We start from the raw sequence: 16,277 nt of genomic DNA, 5'->3' as shown, positions 1-16,277 counted from the left end.
GCGCGCAAGGGGCCGCTTCCCAGCTGGGAAGCAATAAGAGCAACGGGGTGGGCGGGGGAAGGCCGGGCGGCGCGCGCGCGGGGGCCGCTTCCCAGCTGGGAAGCAATAAGAGCAACGGGGTGGGCGGGGGAAGGCCGGGCGGCGCGCGCGCGGGGGCCGCTTCCCAGCTGGGAAGCAATAAGAGCAACGGGGTGGGCGGAGGAAGGCCGGGCGGCGCGCGCGCGGGGGCCGCTTCCCAGCAGGGAAGCAATAAGAGCAACGGGGTGGGCGGGGGAAGGCCGGGCGGCGCGCGGGCGGGGGCCGCTTCTCAGCTGGGAAGCAATAAGAGCAACGGGGTGGGCGGGCGAAGGCTGGGCGGCGCGCGCGCGGGCAAGCGGCAGCAGCGAGGCGGCGGGTCAACCCCAATCTTCGGCTCCTCGCTGCTGCGGTGGAAGTAAAAACACTATCTGCGCATGCGCAGATGGTGTTTTTACTTCCGCACCGTTACTTCGCGAAAAATCGATCGTCGCGTGGGGTCCTGGAACGGAACCCTCGCGACGATCGAGGGACCACTGTACATCTCAAAAGCCTAGCATTTTAACAGGGATATCCACTGCACTTTTTGCCACTTTTGCTTATTTTTATTCTTAAAAGGGAGTGGAGGAAATACGCTTTTAGGAATCAACCTAAAATTCATTTCAGAAATCTTGCAGGTTAATTCTCTAAAAGACTAAAAGATCCCATGGATCTGAACTAAAGAATATCATAGTTTGAAAAGCTATTTTAGCTTCTCAGCAATGATCCATATTTGTGATAATTTAGAGATCAGATCTTTGGGTTAACTAGCCCAGTTCTATTAACAGTATTCTGCTCCCCGGTAGTGATTTTCTGGAGTCATAAAAAGAGATCACTTTAAATGGAGAAGCTATCTGTTATGTCTGAGTTTTACAAGGGCAAAGATGTGTTCCATTGACCCTCAAGAAGATGCTACCTGTGGTCACTGGCCTGAAGCTCAGCTCTTCCATAATACATCAAGGCACCAGGAGACCAAATGGGTCCAACTTTGGTTTCAGCACTGAGATCACTATCAAGAAGACTGAGTTGTCCCACTGTGAAAAAACAAAACAACAGATTTAGAATTAAGAATAATGAAGGAAAACTTTCAAGCATTGCTCCAGTGCCAGATTCACACACAACAGACAACCACAATAGTTGAATTTGTTTCTTTTTTACTTAAGCATTAATCAGGGTTTTTTAAAAAAACTTAAGTAAGATGCATGGACCCATTTACTAAATTGAAACAAAACAAACTCACCATTATTTTGACTAGCTATGTTGCCTGCATTTTAGCTCCTCATTCATATGGCACCAAATAAACAGGAAGGGTGTAAATCATTGACATAATAAGTCAATCTTGCAACAAGACAAGTAATAGAATGCAATACAATTATGATAAATAATACCAGTCGCTTTATATGACCACTCATGAAGTTAAAGCAGTAATTTGGGCTCTCTATTGCATAGATACATTAGCTAGCTAGATAGCTAGATAGATAATGTGGGTGGGGTGGGGTGGGGTGTAAGGAACTGATACAAAACATATTTCCAAAATGTCTGGTGCAAAAAAAAAAAAAAAGGCCTTCTGGGATTATCAAGGGCAGAAAATGCTTAATGTATTGAGTATGAAATATAATTAAAAATCAATGATTTGATAAAAACCAGAATAAGACTATCCCTTGCATTTAAGTCAATGAGCAAAATTCTTACTGAATCAAAATTTCTGCACATAGATAAATCTTTAAAGTAACGAGAGAACCGCTGAATTATTTCTTACGTCAGCATCGTGCCCTGTTCCCAAGGAATATTTTCTCAGTGGTGTGAACTACATTCCATTAACAAAAAAGTTTTCTTTACAAAACTATGCATGGCGTTTCAGAACTGAGCATTGATTTTTATGTCGAACATCATAAACAACGAAAGCCATTGTTGCTCAACCTTGATTGCATTTAAGATGTGAAGGTTTCAACTCCCAGAATTCCCTAGTCAGCATGCTGGCTGGGGAATTCTGGGAGTTGAAGTTCAAACATCTTAAAAGCTGCCAAGATTAAGAAACATTAATGTAAACTAAAGAATTCCCCAGGAAACAGTAAAAGGAACCCCACTAACCTGTTTTATCAATTGGAAGTTTCTTCCTCCACCAAAGAACTCTGTCAGTCCACGCTGGAGTTCTACATTTATCACTTGTATCATAAGCCTCAGAACCTACATCATATTTATATGTGGGGCCAAAATTGATAGTTCCTTCATGAAAGTCCTTAAAAATCTATGAAAGAAAATATTGATAATCTAAAATAAGTTTGACAGAGCTAGCCATGCGTGTCCTTTTATCTCATCTCACTCTGCATCTACTAGGGAAGCATTTAAAAGTTTACAGCACAATCATAAAAAGAGCAGCACAATAAAGCATTCATGGTACAATTAAATCTGCAAGTATAAATAAAAACCACACAACTTCAAAAACATGTACAAAGTAATAAATTAGAGGCATCATTTCAATCCTTAAAGATCCTCCAAAATAATTTTATTTTTAATAACTGGGAAAAGAAACCTCTGAAATAATTTCACTTTTAATAACTGGTGAAAAGCAGAAGCATGGATATTGATCAAATTTCAGTTTCCATAATGCAGCATTTTTCATTTGCCTCGTTACAGGTAGTCCTCAAGTAATGACAGCAATGAGAACCGGAATTTACATTGCTAAGCGATGAAATCATATTGCTTAGCAATGAACATGGTGGCCCATTGGTGAAACTTCGAGTGGCTGGTGTTGGATGGGAAAGGAGTATGAGTGGCTGGGGCAGGGGTAGGCAAAGTTGGCTCTTCTCTGACATGTGGACTTCAACTCCCAGAATTCCTCAGCTAGCATGAGTGGCTCAGGAATTCTGGGAGTTGAAGTCCACAAGTCATAGAAGAGCCAACTTTGCCTACCCCTGGGCTGGAGAGGTGTATAATGAGTACACAACTCAAGGAGAGTGTCCAAGTTGTGAGTCATTGAGGTTTGGGGTAACTGCTGCTGCGTATGGGAAGGTGCACAGGTGTTGTATGGTAGGGGATATGCATGGCACAAGCACAGCGAGGTTCGGGGAAATATGTGAGTGTCTGTGAGTGGCAGGTGTAGCAATTCTCTGGGAGATGTGCAATTGGCAGAGGAGGCACAGAGTGAATGCAGAAACACAAGGGAGTGGTTGTGGCTGGTGAGGCACAGAGGACGAGAGGGAGGGTGTGGAAGACCTATCTGAGCAACTTGTGACTTTTTCTACTGGCTTCCCCACTAATTTTGCTTTGGGATGCCAGCAGGGAAGTTTGCAAATCATAGAGCCGGGGTGGCACAGCAGGTAGAGTGCTGTACTGCAGGTGACTGAAGCTGACTGTAGGTCTGCAGGTCAGTGATTCAAATCTCATCACCGGCTCAAGGTTGACTCAGCCTTCCATCCTTCCGAGGTGGGTAAAATGAGGACCTGGATTGTGGGGGCAATATGCTGGCTCTGTTAAAGAGTGCTATTGCTAACATGTTGTAAGCCGCCCTGAGTCTAAGGAGAAGGGCGGCATAAAAATCGAATAAATAAATATAAAACAAATAAATGATCAAATAGCTGCAGGATGTTGCAACCGTTGCAAGTGTGACATCTCTACCTTTCCACTGGCTTTCTGTTGCTGCAGTTGATCAGATTCCAAGAGGGTATTCCAGTCTTGTCGTTTGAGAAAATAAAATACTTCTTCATAAGTCAAGTCAATGCGATAATTGAAATCACCACACCAGAAAACATAGTCGTGAGAAAACATACTTCTTCCCTGTTCAAGGAAAAACACATTAAGCAGCAGCATTTAAAAATTCTTCATCAACTCAGTTATATAAAGACTTGTTGTTTTTTCTTCTGCTCACTGTCTGGGTAAGTCCCTGCAGTTGTCTTTGAAAGGTTTTTTAGTAGTGGCTTGCCATTACCTATTTCCTAGGGCTGAAAGAAAGTGACTGGCTCAAGGTCACCCAGCTGGCTTTGTGTCTAAGAAACTAAAACTAGAACCCAAGGTCTCCCATTTCTAACTTGATTCTTTTTTTTTTTTTGAAAATTTTTGTAATTATATAAACATTAAAAAAGACAGTACATAATATTTTCACTTCTATTACATATTAGTGCTATATTGTACAGTGTCTTGGGTTATAAAAAAAGAGAGACAACAAGAACAAACAAAAACAGAACAAATACGACAGAGTGACAAATAGAAAAACAGAAAAAGTAAGGAATAAGGAGAAAATGGGAAAAAATACATAGCTTGATTCTTTTAACTACTATACCAAATTGGCTATTTTTTTAAAGTTAGAGGTTAACTAAATAAAGTTAGATTTTTTAAAATCCAAGTTCATAGGCTCCTGGCATCAAGCCATGGGCCCCAAGGGATCTCAAAGAGCCCTGATCTGAACAATCTAAAAGATACTGCATATATTGTTGGAAAGGCACCACAAATAAAGAGTCCTGAATCAAAACCTCACTAGAGGGCGCTATTAATAAAGCTATATAATAGCTTTATTATAAAGTGTACTTTTGCAAACATAAACTGCTTAATTAGGCAATGATCAGTATGGACATTTATAAGAATTATTCTGAATAAATTGAAAGCATCTTTTTAAGGTATTAAAGTTTCTATCACTCTATTGGCTGAGTTATACAGTATTGTCAATCCGGGAAACAGAAATATCTACTAACACCTTTTTAATCTTTAAAGAAATGTTTGAAGAAGAAACAATGCAGATATGAAAATCTAATGAAGTACCCCACTTGTCACTACAGCAAATCAACTTATTCTTTGCCAGCAATATGTATCCACAGAATAAGGCTCAGATTTTAGAAAGAGACACGTTAAAGATCCAAGGTTTATAACATGGCTTGCTATTGCTCTAAGTTCTAAGAATTAATAAGGACACATGGCGAAAACATGTTCAGTAGAAATGGGAATAACTTGTAAATTTATAAAAAAAATATTGTATTCTTTCCACCAGTAAAACAAGTGAAGGATTTTAGAAACATGTGAATATACTTAATTAGAAGTAGATAGTAATCCAAGTCTTACTAGATTCCCTTTCATAACCATGAAGCCATCACTTCCTTCTTTCATTTCCACCTGACCTAATGACATTATCAAATTTCTTCTGTGACCCAGCTGGCCACAATCACCTTAAGAAGCCTCTTCCTGAAAGCTACAAAATGTTTGGGGTAGGGGTGGGGAAGAGAGGAAACAAGGCTTTGTAGAGAAAGCAAAGGTTTTCAGTAATTTTTGTTTCCTATGATTAAAATTTCAACTTCTACTTTACAGTTTTATTTTGTTTATGTTAATCAACAAATGAAAGCTACATTACACTAAAGCAGGGGTAGGGGACGTTGGCTCTTCTATGATTTGTGGACTTCAACTCCCAGAATTCCTGAGCCCGTCATGCTAGCCCAGGAATTTTGGGAGTTGAAGTCTGCATGTCATTGAAGAGCCAACGTTCCCTACCCCTACACTAAAGGATTGAATTAGTAACACTGATAAACATAACACTTTTAAGGGGAGCCTCAAAATTATCCTCTTTACCAAATAGCATTAAAATATTTATTGTGTTGCTTGAAAGTCGTCTTTGCTGCCTTACTGAAAAAAGATTAATTGAAATGTTAAAAAACAAACTGTCATCAACATTCAGTTGGTACAAATCAGGTGCTGGTTTCTGCTCCCAATTGCTGTGTGATCATTTTAGCTAATCCCCATGCCTCCAAAACCTTCAATTCTTGAAGTTTTTATAGATTTCAAATACTAGGGTTATAACCAGCAAGAATGTATCTCAAACATTTAGCAAGTGATCTGGGATCAAATTAACAAAGGGTAAGATAAAATATTCTGAGTTAACTTTGTGCAGGATCTTTGTAATAAAATATTAATGAAGGCCACCATACAAAAGGCAATGCATATTGTTGTATTAATGTCATATTTCTATCACTATCTCTGTATTTCAGCGCCTATCTTCTTTATATATCATAGCATGTATTTACAATACTACCTTAACAAATTCTGAAGTTGCCTTATAAACCTTGGCCCAAGTGCATAAATCCCTTTAAATGATTTATTACTGACTTCTTATTTTACAAGAATTATACGCCTTTCCAGTTGACTCTGAATGGTATAAAATTCCAATCTTCATAAATTCAGATGAAATTGGAGTGTTAGCAATATAATAAAAATAGCAATAGCAAGAGACACAAATAGTAGCAAAAATTGTACACACTGTAGCAACAGAATAAAACAGCAAAACACCAAATAGCTAATTATACACAAACACATATATTAATTTAAACATAGCAATATCAATAGTACCAATAAAATAAATAATGGGTAAAATGTCAAAAATATTTTTAATATGAATGCTGTATCTATTGGGTTAAAATTAAAATATCATTCCTAATACTGTAATATCATTCCAGTTCTGGTGGTCTAATGATATAGCTTTATTTTAATGAGTTTTTGAAAACTAGGAGGGAAGGGGCCACTTTAATGTCAGCAGGCAAGCTACTGCAAGAAAAAGAGGCTGCAGTTGAAAAGGCACTTTTTCAAAGTCCCTGTAGGTGACACGCCCTAAGACAGGTGTCAAATTTGCAGCATCCGGACATGCGTCACGCATTGGCTACAGCCAACCCCGTTTAGTGAACAGGAAAATATTTGTGATGTATCACATGACGAAATGACAACGCGAGTTTGACACCCCTGCCTGGGTTAAGCCATCCTTAAACTATACGCGGAAAGGGAGAAAATAGTTCCCCAAATGTCTAGACCAGTGTTTTTCAATCTTGACGACTTTGAGATGTGTGAACTTAAATTCCCAGAACTCATGCTGGGTAGAAAGTTCAGGGAATTGAAGTCTAAACATCTTGACGTTCTCAAGGTTGAGAATCATTATTCAGCACTTTAGAGGGGATAGCAACCACCTTGAATTACATCATCCCCAAACCCCCAACACTTTACCCTTAGATTAACTACGGTTGACCTATCCAGATTCCTAAGAGGTCAGTAAGGGGCAAAATACAAGTGCACTAGAGTGCCTTCCGTCCCTTGTCCTATTGCTCTCCTATATCTTTCTTCTATTCCTATATCTCTTCTTCTATTCTTTCATTGATATGTTTTATTACTATATCTTCTTTTCTATTATTTCTTAGATATATTTTACTATGAGTATCTCCTCTATAACCTTCATCATGTATTTTACTATGTGTACATAGATATATACCCACTAAAACCCTCATTGTGTATTGGACAAAATAGATAGATAGATAGATAGATAGATAGATAGATAGATAGATAGATAGATAGATAGATAGAAAGAAAGAATAGAATAGAATAGAATAGTTACTTAAACTACTACATTCTAGAACACTTTTTAAAAATCCTAGCCTTTCATACTACCTCTTAGTTTTATGCTTCAAGTTGGTAGGTAAGGGACTGATCTACTAAAATGTAATTGTTCAGGGCTTAAATTTTTAAAGAATTGGCGTGGATGGATGGATGAACAAATGACCTGACTGAAAAAAGTGATTGGTAATAGGGAACACACCTTACACGAACACAGTGAGTGTAAAAAGGTAAGCTTCAGTAAAAATAAAAATCATATGAGCATAGATGTTTCCCAATGTGCATTTTTATCCTGAAAAATGTGCAAATTCACACCACAGTAAATGAAACTTTCCCCAGACCTTACCGTTGGGAAGCTCAGTTTCTGAGTGATCTCTTTATAGTCTTCATTCCGTTCCTTTATCTGAGACTGACCAGCTGTCAGGTGGCTACATACAAAACATAAGCTGGTGCTATGAAATTGGAAACGGATAGCAACTGCTCCTTTGTTTCCAGCTTTCCCTCTCATTCCAGTCTTCACTGTGTCCACTGCTACATCCCTGGGCAAAAGGTGATAAAACCCAAAGCAAAAAATATTTAAACCTTTAGGAAGAATTTGAAAATTCTGAACAAGCGATTTGCTTTAGTTCTTGGTTCTTTCTAAAGAGAACATTTCCATTCATGGATGGAATGTGAATCCATTGGAGATTCCTGATGGAAGAAAGAGTGGAATTTTTCTTATTTCCAATTTTTCTTTGTGCAAAGATGACCAATCTATGGCTTTCAGGTTGCATATCCCCCAGAACTCATTCTCTGCCTCTGGTTTCATCCTAATTATACCAGTCTGACAAAAAAAATGCTGATATTCAACAATGTGATTTGTCTTTCTGCAAAACTAAGGGGAGAAAACAACCACTAAATCCTTTAAAGCCCTCTAATTGTCCCCAAAAGGACCAGCAAGGTTGGTCGTGCCCAGCACTGGCAATGCTGTAGACAAAAAAAAGTAAATCCAATATAGATATTGGAGGTATCATCTTCTCCCTCCAGCAAAATCCCACTGAAATAAGTCAATCACTAGAGTGCGTGAAAACATCAGCCAGTTGTTCCTTGCCAGTGTGCAATTAAATACCCCAAACTAATTAAGTACTGTATTCCTCAAGCTAAAGCTGGCACATCCTGAAATTCAATAAGGCTAAAATTCTTACTAGTGGAGGTTTCTCAAGGAAAGTGGATATGAGATGATAGCCACAGACCCTAATTGATGGAAATTTTCTGTTTAGCATCTTAGCACTCTTCAGATTTTAAGTGGGAAAGTGTGTCAGATCTGGCCTGGGCACATTCACTCTGTTTGATGGTGATTCCCCAAAGAAACTTCAGTTCATCCACTAGTTTGGAGACCACAAGAAAATATACGCTTAATCTAAGGGGGTGATGAAAAGCCATGCCTGACTGTGACATGATGGTCTTTCTTCCTTAACTCAAACCCTTATTTTTCTGGGATCCTGGGCAAAACTTCTTTTAAGAATTACCAACAGATAGGAAGAATCTATCCATGGCTAAGCTAAAAGACATTTCCTATTTTGGATCAGAATATCATACACATCTGGTTTGGCATAACAATATTTTGAAGGTTATATAAACTGTCAGAATTTGAGAGAAACAACTGTATATATTCTAGATGCCGTTCTTTACTCGGCCAATATCAATCTATCCAGGCAGCTATTTTCAAGGAACATGCCATTACGTTTGCCCTGAAATACAATTTTGTAATGGAGGGCACAGCGCATTGCAATAAAGCTCTCAAAACCCACTCGTTTTATTATGTGAATTATTCAAGCAGAATGCAATTCAAAGAGAGCAATTTATCGAGCACAACTCCTATGCATGTTCTTCCTCCTTCTTTTTGGCATGTTTTGTAGCTTTCAACAGCCCAGCAACTGTATATTTTTGAGAGTGTGTGTGTGTGTGTTTTAAACTGATAAAAACATTTTTGTTAAAACTGCATAGCATAAAATAGAATAAAATGAAAGTAACTCAACCAACATAATATAAAACAGCCAAAACATGTAAAAAGTACTTTATAAAATAACTTGTATGAATCCTAAAATAATTTTCTGAATTTAAAAAATCATCTACTGCCAAACAAATAGCAATGATAATATAAACCATGTACAAGTGCTTCTTCTCTATTCCACCTGGCACCTGCGCTTTGTTGCGTCTTTGATGAATGAGAGAAAAAGTGCATAAGAAATATTGCAAAAACTGGGCCTAAGTATTATGGTTCACACATAACATGAAAACATAGTTACGATTATCATAAGGAATTTTTAAAATTATATTAAAAATAATCTAATTTTTATGGAGAAACAGTACATAGCTCTCCTAGCAAGACATATATACTCAGGAACAGATACAAGAGTAGGAAAGAATGAAAATCCATTACTTGTTTTCATCTCTGAACATTTGGCAGTTTTCCTTACACAGTATTGGAAGTGCTAACTATATGAAGAAATGGCGGGGGAAGGGTAAACTATAATTAATCTCAGAAATATGGGAATGTAGAAAATTCCTTTTGAAAAATAAAGTAATGATCCCAATTCACCCTGGTGAGAAGGACTAACAAAATCAAATAAATACATAATTTCGATTTTCCTCTAGGCTATTTAAATCAGAATTAGAAATAAACGCAGTTGTTCCTTGGTTGTTGTTTCCATAAAAGAAAATCTAAAATCTCTTCACAAAGTTGTCACATAAAAATAGAAGCAAGAACTACCTTATATAGGGAACGTGGAAAGGTCTTACAAAAATGAAGAGGCAAACACCCACAAGCTGTGTTGAGGTCAACAGAATATACCGATGTGTCCTTGAAAGAGCTTTCTGTATCTGTTCTCCCCATGTCTTCCTATTGGTTGTGCTAAAAAAAAATAGATATATGTTTTTAAACATACTTTTCCTCGAAGAATTTATGAAACATTCTATGGATTTGAGAAAAACGTTTTTAGTCCTAACTATGGACTAAATTAGTAGGCCATTATTCAATTATGTGTATTACATATACTGATGACATTTTGAAATTCATATGATGAAGCTAAATTCATATGTGGAACCTTAAATTCCCCCTTTGTCAAGTCAGCAATTTTGAAGGAAGCCACTAAAGATTGTTTCACTTCCTTTCTCAGCAATCCTGTTGAGCATAATTGCTTTTTCTATGGCCATGAGCTGAAAGAAAGCTCTTTATGACTAGATTTAGATTTAATTGGATTTGTATGCCGCCCCTCTCCAAGGACTCGGGGCGGCTCACAGCATGTACAGAAAAACAGACTACATGTTGCAAGTGAGGTATGTGGGTACCTGAGCATGATATGCAGAGTGTTGGCATACAAGCACACTTCTAGCCATTGGCCCATTACCCAGCAATTAATGTGTGGTCTTTGTGATCACAAGGATTGTCAGTTCTAATGTATTAGCTCATAGTAAACATCAACTAATGAATTTCAGCTAAATATGTAAACTATTTGTATCAGATGATACAAGTCTATTGTGAAGGTCCTTGCAAATATGTGAGTCATTACTTGATTCTACAGCCAACAATTAGCAATATCAATAGCTAGCATTTAAGATTTATATACCACTTCATCGTACTTTATAGCGCTCTCTAAGTGGTTTGCAGAGTTAGCATATTGCCTCCAATAATCAGGATCCTCATTTTACTGACCTTGGACGGATGGAAGGATAGGTTAGTCAGGATTGAATTCCTGGCAGTAGGCAGGATTTGCCCGCAATACTGAATTTTAGCCACTGTGCCACCACAGTTAATGGATATGCATGTATGAATCAGACTCTAGAGATTTATAATCATTTTATTTATTATATTTATATAAAGCCACTGAAGAGTATTTTACCCTGGCTAGTTTATAGAATGTAGTGTTAAGATACATTTTAATGACAGAGCATCAAGTAACTTTTTGAATTATAAAAATATCTGGTGTAAAAATATCCACATAAAGAAAGGTAATTAACAAATACGGAACAAACTCATTTCAGGAAACTAAAAATACTTTTGAGAATAACAAAATTTATGGTAGCTCTGAAATTACTACTAATAAGACCATTCAGTGAGCCTCTCAGGCAGGAATTGAAACAAAGCCATTCAACAGTTCAATTTCAACCTACCTCGCATTCACAATATTGCCAGCATTTAATTCTACCATTTCTTCAAATCCTACAGCAAATATGTCAGCGGGACAATGATCATCTGCTGTGATGTGGAGGGAAAAACCAAACATATGAACTTAATCTAATCATTCCATTTCAAAAAAGGAGATTAAACACTAATAATTAAGTTTGCCTTCGCAAATGCACATAATTAGTTCCTACTAGAAGTATTAAAAAACTCTTGCAATGGAACTGGGCAATCCCAAATGACATCCTCATATATTCACACACATATAAATACAAATATAAATACACATACATACATACATACATACATACATACATATATACATACATACATGTGCATGTTTTTGTCATTATCACCTATAGAACTTTTTATTACCTTGAAACTCTGAAACCCCACAGAGTTTAGGGGAATCAAGTAGCCAATCTGTTAATTCGCTGGTACCAAGGATATTACTCTTAAACTGTTTGCCTCCATTTACATTCCAGGTCCCCATGGCAACGCGAATTCTTTTGAAGTTAGTGAATTCAAATTGACGCTCCGACATGATGTTCAAAGTGCTTGGTGTCACTAATGGAGATGAGGAAAGAGAGGATGGAAAGATATTTTTTTCCTTAAACTATGAACCTGGCACTGATTGCAAATTATCTCTTGATAATTATTTTGCTGTCATGCTTCCAAGTATTTCCTTTAGAAGTGCTCTTTAAATGCAGAAGAAGCATATTAAATTATACTGAAGCCCTTATAGCAATAATGTTTTTTACTAGTGAGAATTCATAAGCAGGCACAAAGATAATGTGAGAACAGATCCATTTTCTCTTCCACAGAAAGAAACATTTTTGAATGATATGTCCTTAGTTTATAAAACAGGGACATGATATTTGCAGATTCCACCCTCCTTCAGTGTTCTGAAAGGTCATCCAGCTTTCCTGAGAGGATTCAGAGAGTGGCGGCATACAAATCTAATAAATTATTATTATTATTATTATCATCATCATCATCATCATCATCATCATCATTATTATTGAAGTGCCATTGTGAATTGGAGGGCCCCCCCAAAATGGTGGAGAGTGGAGATTGTCTGGTCCTTTATTCTATCAGTAGGATTATATTCTATTTTATTCTATTCTATTTATTCTACCCAACAACAGAGTTGGAAAGGCTCTTGGAGGTCTTCTAATCTAACCCCCTGCTTAGGCAGGAAACCCTATATTACTGCAGATAAATGGTTATCCAACATCTTCGTAAAACTTCCAGTGTTGGAGCATTCACAATTTCTGGAGGCAAGTTATTCCACTGATTAATTGTTCTAACTGTCAGGAAATTTATCCTTAGTTCTAAGTTGGTTCTCTCCTTATTTAATTTCCGCCAATTGCTTCTTGTTCTACCCGCAGGTGCTTTGGAGAATATGGACAGAACCTTTCACCTGTCAGATCGTGATTTTGGATACAATGAAGAGAGTGGTTGAATATCCTATATAGGGAAGTCGCAGACATAATACTAAAATGTTTTCTAATACAAAATCTTGTGTAGGCTTAGTTAAGTGGATCACTCCCAAGAAATATTCAAGAACAGATAAGACTGAAAAGTTATTGAAATAATAATAATCTTGCTTACTCAATAATGCGGTATGATCCAGCAGCATTCTCTCTTTATCAGCATACTCTTCGTTGTAAAAATCACCCATTAGTAGTAAGTCAATGGCTTCCTGTTTCACGCTATCAAAAAAGTTTGACTGAATGGTCAGTGACACTGAGCGGGCACCATCTTTGAATTTCCCAACCTATATAAGAATAGGATTAACAATTTTATTTAACAATTTCATAGTTATTGAAATGTCAGAGAATAACTGGGGCTCACTTTTCCATTTACCTTAGCTTTTCCTTCTAAAGCACGGCTGCCTGTAAAAATCTTGCTTAGGCTGTGTCCATTGAGGGCCCACATTGCTTTGTAAGACTCTGAAAAACGCTCAACTATAGGTTTGGAATTTAATCCCAGGCTTTGTAGTTGACTTTGGAGAATCTGATTTGAAAAAAAGTAAATACAGTGCAGAGCGAGACAGGAATCAAGTTTCCCACCCACTTAATATTCAATGTTTGCTTGGTAATTCCTCTTGTAAGGATGTTGCTCAATCTCCCAGAAACTGAATACTCTAGCACTCACCTCAAGGGCTATGAAGGTTTGGACGGTATTAGTTCGATTCAGACAATCCAGGCAATTCATTCGAATGGTACCCATCTGTTGACTTCAAACAACAAGTCAAAGAACTGAAATAATTAGTACTGGACCTCCCGCTATAAATTGAGTATACTACTGAGCAATTCTAGCACTAAAACCTAGGGCCCCATGGATAATAGAACAACTCTTAAAGTAGAAGAAAAAATTACCGTATTTTTCTGAGTATAAAACACACCTTTTCCCCTCCTTAAAAGAGGCTGAAATTTTGGATGGGTCTTATTCTCCAAATACTGCTTTTCTGAAGCTTTTTTCCCAGCTCTTATGAGGTGCTAACAATCTTCATGGCTTGTGGGCTTTTTCATTGCTTTCCAGGCCTAAATCTTTGCAGGCATTTTTTCATTGCTACTTTCTTTGAATAATGTTTTTACCAGTGCTAATGAGGTGCTAATGATCTTCCCAGCTCTTACTGGTTTGCAGGCTTTTTTACTGTTGCTCTCTCCAAAGAATATTTTTTCCAGCCCTAAGTCTTTGCAGGCTTTTTTTCATTGCTACTTGCTCCGAATAAGGTTTTTCCCAGCCCTAACCAGGGGATAAAATAATGTGCTGAAGCTGAACAGACTAAGGACGCTAGCCAGATGAGTACCTGGTAGGCAGATTTTTCCCCTCCCCCTATTTTTCTCCCCCTGTGCTGCCCCGCCACCTACGCATGCACGCACAATCCCTCCACTCCCTGATTACGGGTGGGCCTGGTAGGCCTATTTTTCATCCTCCCCAGGCTCCAGAGGTTTACTTGAAGCCTGGGTAGGGTGAAAATAGCTCCCCCCCCCAAAGGACCTCCAGAGAACTTTCATGCAAGCCAAAAATCAGCTGGCCAGCACACACATGCACACTGGAGCTGAATTAAAGCAATTTATTTATTTATTTTATTTATTTATTAGATTTGTATGCCACCCCTCTCCGTAGACTCAGGGCGGCATACAATGGTTCACGTGCCGGCAGATATGACTCTACATGCCATAGGTCCGCCATAACTGTTCTATCATAAGAACAATTACTTGTAACTGTTATAGGAGTCATGTTTCATATTAATTTGCTTTACTAATGGACAAGATTGAAAGATCGGCAACAAATACAAGGTGTCCAAAAATAGCTGACCCACTGACAGATCCATATATAAAAATGACAAAGAGTTGTAATTTAAATAATCCCACTTGGACAAAAATATCAAGTAGCTTATAAACAAGATAGCATAAAATAACCACAAAAGGAAAAGTTGGACAATGAAAAACTGTTTAATAAAAAGCACAAGCATGGGCAGGCGAAGGAATACAATACTCACTGGGAAGTTGCATTTTCACCCTTTGTAAAGACGCCCAGTTCTTCCCAGTGCAGCTTTAGCTGAGGCCCCAGCAAGTTCTCCAGTTTCCCATCTTTTGCAAAATGATGGTAATCAAAATTTATCATTGGTGTGTCTACCGCATGGGATGATGCCCAAAGTAATTTCTTATAAAAGAAAAGAGCAAAAAACAATCCTTTTTTTTACTTCATTTATAAAAGTCATTCTGATAACATGTATTGAATAGTTGGTGGATGTTGTATATATCCAACAATGCAGTCAGTTGTGGAGTTAACAAGAAGTAAAACAACTAAATATTTACATACAGTTTTCTTATTGTCCATCTCTTATCAATTTCAAGAGCCTACAAGTATTGACTTACAGCCATTGAAAATTACAATGGCACTGAAAAAAGTGACTTACTACTCACTTGTTTTTTATACTTATGACTGTTGCAGCAGCCCCACAGTCACATGATCAAAATTCAGCCACTTGGCAACTGATGTCATATTTATGACAGTTGCACTGTCTTGGGGTCATGGGATAACCTTTTCTGACCTTTTGACAAGCAGGTCAGTAGGGAAGCCAGATTCAGTTAACAACCGTGTTATTAACAACTTAACAATTGCAGTGATTCACTTATAACTGTGACAAGAAAGGTCATAAAAAGGGGCAAAGCCCACTTAACAAATGTCTCACTTAGCAACACATTTGCGTCTCAATTGTGGCTATAAGGACTACCTGTACTTAAATTTCTGTGGCAAGACATCATAAAAAATTTGGTTGCACCACGTTCTGATCTCATTGGGATTTAGTTATCTATCCTTTAATGTTCTCCACATGAATTAGTCCAGCAATCATATAACCCAATATTTTTTGAAACGGCAGGTTAAGAAAGCCTAGTTCAGTAATGGCGAACCGTTTTTGGCTCACGTGCCAAAAGGGTGGGCTCACACTCATGCCCTTTCACCGCACAACCGCCCCGCTGCCCTCCTGCACATGTGCACAAACCCCCCCCCCCCCCAAACAATATACAGGCCTCACTGAAGTCTTTGGATTCTTGAAGCCTGGGGTCGAAGAAAAACGGCCTAACAGGCAAACCGGAAGTCCATTTTTCAGAATTTCTGGTTTGCCTGTTGGGCCATTTTTCGCACTCCAGAGGGTTCAGGGAAGCCTCCTGAAGCCTCCACAGGT

At 38.1% G+C, this 16,277-nt stretch overlaps 1 protein-coding gene across 2 annotated transcripts in view; it reads right to left on the bottom strand.

Annotated features, from left to right (window-relative positions):
- Positions 1-16,277, bottom strand: part of SYNJ2 (synaptojanin 2) — a 65,249-nt gene that overhangs the window by 15,493 nt on the left and 33,479 nt on the right. Inside the window, exons 8-18 of one of the 2 annotated variants that reach the window (XM_070733759.1) lie at positions 15,087-15,250; positions 13,733-13,814; positions 13,442-13,591; positions 13,187-13,352; positions 11,948-12,139; positions 11,563-11,647; positions 10,163-10,303; positions 7,757-7,949; positions 3,673-3,831; positions 2,146-2,302; positions 971-1,088 (exon numbers count right to left, since the gene is read on the bottom strand). In XM_070733759.1, coding sequence (XP_070589860.1) covers positions 971-1,088; positions 2,146-2,302; positions 3,673-3,831; positions 7,757-7,949; positions 10,163-10,303; positions 11,563-11,647; positions 11,948-12,139; positions 13,187-13,352; positions 13,442-13,591; positions 13,733-13,814; positions 15,087-15,250 — 1,607 coding nt within the window. The remainder of the gene's footprint in view (positions 1-970; positions 1,089-2,145; positions 2,303-3,672; positions 3,832-7,756; positions 7,950-10,162; positions 10,304-11,562; positions 11,648-11,947; positions 12,140-13,186; positions 13,353-13,441; positions 13,592-13,732; positions 13,815-15,086; positions 15,251-16,277) is intronic. The other variant, XM_070733760.1, reaches the window with a different exon arrangement.

The sequence above is a fragment of the Erythrolamprus reginae genome, chromosome 1 (assembly GCF_031021105.1).
Source record: "Erythrolamprus reginae isolate rEryReg1 chromosome 1, rEryReg1.hap1, whole genome shotgun sequence".
Lineage (NCBI taxonomy): Eukaryota > Metazoa > Chordata > Lepidosauria > Squamata > Dipsadidae > Erythrolamprus > Erythrolamprus reginae.
The sequence above is the reverse complement of the archived record's forward strand: the minus strand, read 5'-3'. Positions and strand labels throughout refer to the sequence as shown.